General features: G+C 39.3%; 1 protein-coding gene across 1 annotated transcript in view; it reads right to left on the bottom strand.

Moving 5' to 3' along the window:
- Positions 1 to 317: 317 nt before the first annotated feature.
- The window catches only part of MRPS5 (mitochondrial ribosomal protein S5), a 28,942-nt gene continuing 19,120 nt past the window's right edge, over positions 318 to 10,139 (bottom strand). The window contains exons 7-12 of the mRNA XM_003799261.3: positions 9,935 to 10,025; positions 8,279 to 8,325; positions 7,501 to 7,558; positions 7,119 to 7,181; positions 3,329 to 3,465; positions 318 to 834 (exon numbers count right to left, since the gene is read on the bottom strand). Of these exons, the coding sequence (XP_003799309.1) occupies positions 610 to 834; positions 3,329 to 3,465; positions 7,119 to 7,181; positions 7,501 to 7,558; positions 8,279 to 8,325; positions 9,935 to 10,025 (621 nt within the window). The 3' untranslated portion in view covers positions 318 to 609. The remainder of the gene's footprint in view (positions 835 to 3,328; positions 3,466 to 7,118; positions 7,182 to 7,500; positions 7,559 to 8,278; positions 8,326 to 9,934; positions 10,026 to 10,139) is intronic.

A 10,139-nucleotide genomic window follows, 5' to 3' on the forward strand; every position in this document is an offset into this window, starting at 1 on the left:
ACAATGCAGTACCACCTCATACCCACTAGGATGACAGCATGTGGAGAAACCCTTGTACACCACTAATGGGAGTATAAAATAGTGCAGCCACTGTGGAAAACAGTTTGGCAGTTCCTCAATGTAATCAACTTTGGATGAATGAGTAAACATATATTAGTCATAATCATTATAACAATTATTATGATGCATATTTTTCTTTTTTCATTTTTTGGCCAGGGCTGGGTTTGAACCCACCACTTCCGGCATATGGGGCTGGCGCCCTACTCCTTTGAGCCACAGGCGCCACCCAATGCACATTATTTTTGATTGGGCCAGACTATCAGCTCTGTCTCCCTAATTCACTTACGTTTGTTAGTTTAAATGACTATTTAAAATAGGCTTGAACTGAAATTATGTATGTAAAGTTCTTATCACATTGACTGGCACATACCATGTACTCAATAAATGAGAGCTATTTTCATTTATTTGTAAACAAAGGAGATAAGGTTGAACTCTCCTCAGCCCCGGCTCCAAAAAAAGGCAACATTCCAAGGTGTGAGATGCTGAGTCTCTCTCCTAGGTGCTGAACAGCAAGCACTAGGCATGGACGGCTGTACAAGGCCAGAAAGGTTACGTGGCAGCTCTCTTTAATCCTGACCACACGGAGCGCTTCATGCCCTGTGCAGCCTTCACTTCTTCCCAGTCCAGTTTGATGTCTGGAACCTCTTCTTCTGGCTCTGGATCCTTTCTCAAGGGTCCCTGGGGGGAGGCAACCACAATGGGCAGAGGGCCACATTCCTCCCGGAATTCCACAACATGAAGACCCTTCTTATCAGCCAGCTGTTGATGTGTTTCCTAAACAACATCAAATTGACAACAGGTTAGGTCTACAAAGTACATCTGCAACTCAAAGAGCAGGAACTTCCATAAGCCAGAGGGAAGTCTTGTAAAAATATGTACAGCAGTGTGGGGGAACTGAAATATCGTTTCAGTCGACACTGGGTAATGTGTTTTGTGGCTAAACAAATGGTGACTTGTCATCAGTGGAGCCATCTCAGCCCCTCTCGTCATTCCTAACTAGAATGGAGGAAGGGCCTTGGCCTACTGTCTCTTGTTTTCCAAACCCTCCTAATTCATGAGAATTCGGAACCCTACCAATTCATGAGAAAAACAGGGCAGAGAAGACACTAAGGACCCCACAGGTATTTAGTTAGCACCAAAGTAGGAAACACTGTATAATAAATAAATCGTGTTCTTAAACAAAAAAATTACAAGAAAAACAAGAAGAGGGGAACCTACAGATTAAGACACTTAAAAACAAAAACTTACAAGGTATTGACCTTTTTTGCAACCTGATTGAAATAAATTGTGAAAAAAAAATTTTTTTAATCTGAAAAATATGTACCTCTGTATGGACACTGGATATTTGATAATATGGATATTTGATAATACGGGTTACTGTTGATTTTTCAGTTATGGTAATAGTATTGTAGGGTATTTTTTAATCCTTATTTTTTAGAGCTATATATTGAAATGTTTATGGATGAAACAAAATAATGTCTGAGATCAGGCTTTTTTTTAATTTTATTTTATTTTTTTATTTTTTTATTTTTTTTTTTATTTTTTGAGACAGAGCCTCAAGCTGTCCCCCTGGGTAGAGTGCCGTGGCATTACAGCTCACAGCAACCTCCAACTCCTGGGCTCAAGCGAGTCTCCTGCCTCCGCCTCCCAAGTAGCTGGGACCACAGGCGCCCGCCACAACACCCGGCTATTTTTTGGTTGCAGCCGTCATTGTTGTTTGGCGGGTCCAGGCTGGGGATTCAAACCTGCCACCTTAGGTGTATGTGGCTGGCGCCTTAGCCGGTTGAGCTATAGGCGCCAAGCCTGAGATCAGGTTTTAAAACAACTGGGACTGAGTGGGGGTGGTACTGACATAAAAGACTAGTCACTACCTGGATGAGAGGGCTGTAGGAATTCATTATAGAAGGCCATCGAGGTCCGGAAACAGGCAGATACATTTAGTAGACAATTTATTTAGAGTATACCTGGTTATGTCTAACCCCATGATCCCAGACTTTATGGCTGCCTCATACTATTCTAATTCTACATATGTTTGGAATTAAAAAGATATGGGCTATTTCATAAACAAAAGAAAATAAATAGGTGTATCTTATCGTCAAAGTCATATCACTTAAATTGGTGACATTTTTTCCTTTGTGAGTAGCACACTAGGTAATGCAACTTTTTATGACCAATGGCATTTTAGAAGAGATAATAAATACATAGTAATTCCATCAAAAGATTAGCACTAAAAGAAAACAAAAAAAATCACATAAAAGAACAAGCCTAATAGATCCTAAGTATAACCTATCTAGACCCAACAACTTAGTTACATCAAACAATTAAATTCCTAACAGTTAAGTATAAATTTAGAAGTGGTCTGAAGGACGTTTTACATAGTGTCAGCACACATACAAAAGCTGTTCAAAAAAGATCTTTTACTTAAAGCCTTCTTTTTCCTTCAATTAATTTTCCTATTTTAAACAGCACATGTAAAATTATTCCACGGACCATTTCCATTTTAACCAAAAACTGCCATCATCCTCTTGAAGTGTCAGGAAGCCTGTCAAAGTTCTCAACTAAGAGTTCAGCAAATGGAGCCTACTGAGCCTGTTCACCCAGCTCTGCTGAGATCTACCCATCCTTTTAAGGGACAGGCCATCCCTGCTGCACAGCTAAGAGGGCTACCCAAGAGGGGCCCACGCAGTCACAGCCCTTCCCCTGGCATGGAGTACAGTTGACTACATGCTAGGCTTGGCTGAGGGAGGAAGCTAGGAAATGCCCCAGGGCTCCCACTTATGAGGAAAAATAACTCAGCATATTCATGTTCACAGTACCCTCCTAACCCAGGTGTCAGTCTCAACTACCCAGGTAAGCCACATGAAAACTGACTATGCTTCTCTCAACTAGAGAGGTGCCCTAGGCTCTTTACCCTAGTGTGAAGGAATTAAATTGGGAACTAGGCGGTTTATTTTACATGCCTACACTGTTGGAGGTTTAAACAAGCATAGATTCTTTTCATAATAAAAAATAGATTGTAATTACTGGCTTATTAAAATACTGGGTTGTGAAACTTAAAAAAAAAACCCATTAAGTATTTTTTTAAAGGGTAATTTTCATTAACTAACTCTTCAGTGGATTTGACTAATCTGACGCAGCCACAGACAGAAAAGAATGCGCCGGTTTATGGACCCTGGGAGAGCATCTCCAGGAGGCCCCATAGCTTCGTGGTATCAAGGCACACAAGGAAAGACAAACCAGAACTTCTGTTTCAGACCCCAGGGGTTACCTGTTGGGAGAGCCCACGGAAGAGGCATCGAGTGAGGTTGAGCATGTTGACGGACCCAGAGACCTTGGCATACATGTCTTTGATGCCAATGAGCCGGCAGATGGTGATGATGGCTCTATGGCAGTGGAGGCCATAACCTAGAAAAGGGGGAAGACCAAGTGAAGCACAACCTGCTCACCTGCAACAGGTGCCAGTCACCCTGCTGGCTTTCACATGGCTTTGGGGAAACTGGTCCATTATTCTGGCTTCACTTCCTAGTGGACTTAACTTAACTTCCAAGAGGCCATTAGTCTTTTTTTTTTTTTTTTTTTTTTTGAGACAGAGCCTCAAGCTGTCCCCCTGGGTAGAGTGCCATGGCATTACAGCTCACAGCAACCTCCAACTCCTGGGCTCAAGCGAGTCTCTTGCCTCCTCCTCCCAAGTAGCTGGGACCACAGGCGCCCGCCACAACGCCCGGCTATTTTTTGGTTGCAGCCATCATTGTTGTTTGGCGGGTCCGGGCTGGGGATTCGAACCCGCCGCCTTAGGTGTACATGGCTGGCGCCTTAGCCGTTTGAGCTATAGGCGCCAAGCCGAGGCCACTAATTTAAATGGGATGCTATAAGGATTAAAGAGATTTTTTATATATACTTAAAATCTTAAATACAGTGGGCAAAAAATCAAGACTGCTATGAAGATTAACAGAGATGCCTGAAAATCCCTGGCCCTCCCACACCCTTGTTAACTAAGGGTCAAGGGACACATTTGTTTTCATGCTCCCTGACTCCTCAGTTACCCTGAGCAGTAGGTCCACTCCCTCATCTTAGAAAAACTCTTCTTCTGACTTTGGACCTGAATTTCCCCCTTGCTACTGGCCTGTCCATCTCCCCTCATTGCTGGCCTCTAAATCCGGGGCGGGGAGGTCGCCTCTCCAGCCACTTGCCTTACTTACTCTTGTCCATCTGTAATCTCTTCTCTAGAAGAGCTTTAAAAACACAAACTAAAGACATGATTCCCCATTTAAAACCTTTCACTTCCCACTGTCCTCTGAATTAAAATAAAGTAAAATAAAATAAATACTAAAGCCTACAAAGCCCCTCATGCCTGAACCCTGCCCACTTCAGTGACCTCATCTGGGGACACACCCTCCTCATGCTGGCTTTCCCATCTCAAAGACTTTGTATGGAGTTTCCCTCAGACTGGAAAGTTCTCTCAGCAATTCTCCCTTGTCTCCTTCTCAGCCTTCATGGCTCGGCCACTTGCTCCTCCTCAGAGAGGCCTTCTTTGACCACACTACTCAAGGTGGCATCCTTCCTTCTGCCTCCCTCTCCCTGACTCTAATGCAGCATCCTGATGACAGCAGTCAGGCAATCAATGAAACCTGTTTATCCCATTTCTCCACAGTAGACTATGGGCTCCATGAAAGCCAGGATATTTGTTTACTACTATGTCCTCTTAGCCTAGATCAGTACCTGGCAAGTACAGGTGGGAATGTGGGAGAGCAAAAGACATCTAGTTTACACTCTAACATTTTTATTTGCCAGACATGAAACTTGGCACACAACTCTTCTGCTAAATTTAAGGCATAACAGTACTCAATAAGTTAGATATTACTGGCTTTCTAGCTTCTGATTTCTCATTGTGAAGAACTATGCCTTCTACCTCAAAGAGCTAATTAACTGTGAACTCCATTACTATGCTAGATCACACAAGAACTGCAGGGTTAAGAGGGCAGTTAACAGGTAACAATGGGGTTCTTTGTTCTTCTGCTTGGACTTAACCACACACAGAACTTATGTCCATGTATAAACATAATGCCTCCACATATGGATGTGTCCAGATGTGCACACACTGAGAGAGGGGCACACGAAACGGGGTGTAAGACAGACCCAAGAGGCAGATCTAGCATGCCACTGCTCACTGGATAACCCCAGGCAAGACTCTCTCTCTGTAGCACCTATGTAGCGGCACTGCTGTGAGCATCAAAGGAGGTGCATGTAAGACACTGGACCACAGGAAACACTCTATGAATGGCAGCCACTGTTTCGCACATGAATAAATGTCCACACAATAGTGGTCACAGTATTATGCTAATTATTTAATCATACTTTGTGAACATATCCAAATACAAACTATGCCAAAACACTTGTTTAATAAAAGTTAATGTATGAATAATTTTTGGGAAATGCTTTGCAGTGCTGTGTGTGAAATTAACTATTGTCCTGTAGCCAAAGTAAAAGTGTTCCATGGTTAAATGAGTTGGGGAATGCAGCATTCTCTTTCTCCCTTGGGAGATTCATGTAAATTAAAGATCATTAACATTCACAAAGATGCACATTATTTTTGCCTTTCTAACTTAATCCAGTTCTGCCACTTGGCATCCTTTCTGGAGTTAGGCCTATTACTATAGTAATAGTTTAACATAGTTTAGGAAATGCCTATTCGTACATGTATTTAGTATATACCTATAGTACTATACTATTTTAACCTGAAAATCAGAGTACTGAACTCCAATACACAGGAACTGGTTTAGACTACCTAGAAACCTGAAAATTGCAACTTGGGTCAGAAAAGAATATTTAAAAAAGTAACTTCTCTAATTAAATTAAGATTATAGCAGTTATTAAAAAATTATTCAAATATATAAATGTGTCTAAACCAAGTGTCCAATATAAATGTTATGTAAGCCGCAAATGGAAACTACATATATAAGTTTAAATGTTCTCATAGATACATCTTAAAACGTTGAAAAAAAGTGAATTTTAATATTTTATTAACCCAACATGTCCAAACATTATCATTTCAAAATATAATCAGTATAATATTTTTGAGATTATTTTACATTCTTTTTTTTCCCCTACTAGGTCTCTGAAATCTGGTGTGCATCTGACACTTACAGCAGATCTCAATAGCCACATTTTAAGTGCTGCATAGTCAGGCTGACTAGGGAGCTACCATATAGGGCAGCACAGGTCTAAAGCTTCATGTAAAGGTGTTCAACTCAATACTTTATCTAATGACAAAATAAATGTTTTTTATCAGGCATATGAATGATCATGGCTTCAAAGTTAAAGGCATGTTCTGCAGCATTAACACAATTAGTACTATATTTGATATTGTTTTTCTTGATTTAATCCCATGCCATAGTTCTGACAGAGTTTTATTAGAGTTTTGATAGAAAATTTTAACTATATGTTTTATGTCTTCTGATCGAAACTTTTTGAGATTCACTTACCTGGAGTTATATAAAAATCATTTTTTATTGTAGAATTATAGGTAAAATGCAAATTAGAATGTTTAAGAATCAATCCTACATCCGAGTCCACCATAGCCCTTGCCACAGCCCGTGATGCTGAACCCTGCCTTCCTGCCTGCTTATCCACAAGACAGAAGGGCCACCTCTGCCTCCCTAGTGCTTAGCATAGCACCTGACTCACTGAAGACAGTCACTCAATATTTGATGATGAGCATAAATGACTAGAACTAAATAAGCTCTAAGAATAGAAACATCTAACACACCATCAATGAATTTCCTCAGAAATCCTACTACTCACTCGGTTGCTATTTCCTATTCACAATGTACTCTCCCCACCTAAAATTACTTCTAGAATACGTCAGTGCTCACAGGAATCAATGTAGCTTGACTATTTTTTATCTTCCAAGAGCCTTATACTTCTTAACTAGCTGGCCCTTTCCACCTTGGTGTTTTCAAGACGAGTTTAAATAATGATGAGCAAAAATAGATGAGAGAATGAAGCTGTTAGAACTTCTTTGCCTTATCTTCAACAAATGTTAAGAGTATTGTAATTACCTCTGGGTTGTTTCTTCATCTTGATATGTGTCCTTTTATATCTTAAAGAAATATCATGGAATACTGGAGGGTAAAAACATAAACACAGGAAAGATTATGTGTGTGACTTTAATGCCCTTGCAAATACCACAAAGCCTCCTTGCAAATACCACAAAGCCACACGTACTACCCTCAACAGGCAGCACGTGTTGATCAAGAATGAGTGATAAACGTTAATTTCACTCATTTTACTAACCTTCTCAGGAGATTAAGTTTATTTTCACATTTTATATATTTGTAAGAATGTAATGACAAACAGAGAAACACAAAAATGCTCATAGAGATATATTGCCATACATTTTAACTAGTGTAATTCTGAAAATTTTAAAAGATTAATACTCACTTGTATGGTTTTCATATCGTTCTATGTAATGCAAATAGTGAATTGCTTTGTTCTTTGCCTAGAAGAAAAATGTTTCTCTTAAATCTATTATTAAAATTTACATTTTCTCAAGGATTTCAAAAATACTTTTTATAAAATGTTTTATTATAAAAATATCACTTATGCAAAAATTTTAGTATATACTTCTAAAAAGGACTTATTTAAAAAAAAACAAAAACTATACACATGGCTCAGCGCCTATAGCTCAAGCGGCTAGGGTGCCAGCCACATACACTGGAACTGGCAGGTTTGAATCCAGCCCAGGCCTGCCAAACAACAATGACAACTATAACCAAAACATAGCCAGGCGCTGTGGTAGGTGCCTGTAGTCCAAGCTACTTGGGAGGCTGAGGCAAGAGGATCGCTTAAGCCCAAGAGTTTGAGGTTGCTGTGAGCTATGACGCCACAGCACACTACCCACGGTGACAGCTTGAGACTCTGTCTCAAAAAAAAAAAAAAAAACCCATAAGCACAATAGCATTATTACATCCAAAAAGATTCTGTCAGTGTTCAAACTTCCACAGCCATCTGATGATTTTGGTAAGCAATCACAATCTGATAAAAATGATAAAGAACACAAGTACTTCTGAAACTGCTTTTTACGATACTATAAGTAACCTTTGACAACAGGATGCATGGAAAGGTTCTGGGACGAATTATTATCTTCTGGTTCCTACAGCATCTAACACATAGCTTATTGATCTTTTACTGAATGCAACAAAGAAAAAAAAGTACGTACTTTTCTGAAAGCATCTACCCGTTCGGTGGCTTTCCCAATGGCAAAACCTTTAAACAAAAAAGCAAAAGTCTACAAAGGGACATCAACTTGGCACACAATGTTGCTTTCACCACATTTCAAATTTCAGTTCTTACAATATTTCATACCATTTCATCTTTCCACCCCCGACAAAAAACCTGCTATTCAAAATCAATGACAAAGCATGAAGCTACAGAGATCTGCTTATCTGTTCTGAGGCATTCTGGAAATACTCCATTTGGATATATTTATGAAATATTACCTTTTTAAAATCTATAATGAAACTAAGTATATTTAGTTTTAAAAAACTCAATGTGTTCTAAATCACTAAGGCAAATGATTTTGGATGTTTTTAAAAATAGATAAAAATAACCAAAAAGGGTGTAAAAAACCATACACTAAAGGAAAACTATGATTTCGTTGGAACTTCAAATGGAATTCAGATTTCAATTAACTAGGAAATAAAATCAATGATTCTTCCGTTTGTGAATGCTAACCCCATGGCATGAGGTTTACCACAAGTTACCACTATTTGCTTGAATAATTATCGATTATTTAGTCTGAAGAATGTATTTTGTTTTTAAACTGGAAACCACATAAATATTCAGTAATAGGGAAGAGGGTACAAAAATCAGCCATACAATGGAATACTATGCAACCAGCACAGGCAATGAGGGAGAATCTGTTTATGTTAATATAGGAAGATCTTTGCTTCTAATACTAAGCAAAAAAAAGCAAGGTGTAAAATTATGACTGTAAGGGCAGCGCCTGTGGCTCAAAGGAGTAGGGCACCGGCCCTATATGCCGAAGGTGGCAGGTTCAAACCCAGCCCTGGCCAAAAACTGCAAACCGCCCCCCCGAAATTATGACTATAATATGATCCCTCTGTGTAGCTATCTTTAAAGCTTTATCCTGATAATACGAATACAAAATTCCTGTAAAGATACAAAAGTAGCTATTAAACATGATTTCCTTTGACAACACACTATCCACATGGATTACTTCTGTTTTGAAAGTGTCAGTCTGGTTTAACTAGGCAGGTTTCCAGTTTTCTTTCCTTCAACAAACATGTATACATTTCAAAAGTCCACTACTGAAACTTTAAAGTATAAGGAAAAATATTTAAATGATTAGCAAACCTACAAATTGGAGTAAACACTAATAACCTATCGGTGTATAGCCTTCCACCCTTTTCTTTGCATATAAACATTGTTTAAAAAAAAATCACATTGGATTAGAGCCTATTTTAAAAAAAAACCCTAAGATTATATTATACAGTCTTACATGAAGTATTTTTAACTTAGCATTTATGTTATAAGTAATTTTCCATAATTCCTTGGTGGCTATAGAATATTACAGTATATGGCTATACTGTTTTTGTAACCACAGCCCTATTAAACCATCAATATTTGCATTAACATTACTAAACTATTAAAGTTTTTCCCTCTTAATTTTTTTTTCTCTCTAAGGGCTTTCACGGGTTTACCACAAAGTTTATGATCCCAAATCAATAAAAGGTCTTAATAAGTTTTAATAAGTAGAAACGGTCTGGCCAGCAGCAAGAACTCAAGGACTCCACAACATGGCCTGTCCTCTGCTGCACCACCACCACTGCAGAGTTCACCATGCCCCACTCACCTGCTGCTCCTTGTCCATTTCCCACAGCAACCAGGACACGGACAGACTTCTTTCTCCCCTCTTTTGCTGTCATATTGAAAACATTTCTTACCTAAAAGACAAAATGTCTCATAAATGTTATACCTTGGCTCGGCGCCTATAGCTCAACCGGCTAAGGCGCCAGCCACGTACACCTAAGGTGGCGGGTTCGAATCCCCAGCCCGGA

Source organism: Otolemur garnettii, unplaced genomic scaffold (assembly GCF_000181295.1).
Source record: "Otolemur garnettii isolate 467f Iridium unplaced genomic scaffold, OtoGar3 scaffold00148, whole genome shotgun sequence".
In the NCBI taxonomy this organism is placed as follows: Eukaryota; Metazoa; Chordata; class Mammalia; order Primates; family Galagidae; genus Otolemur; species Otolemur garnettii.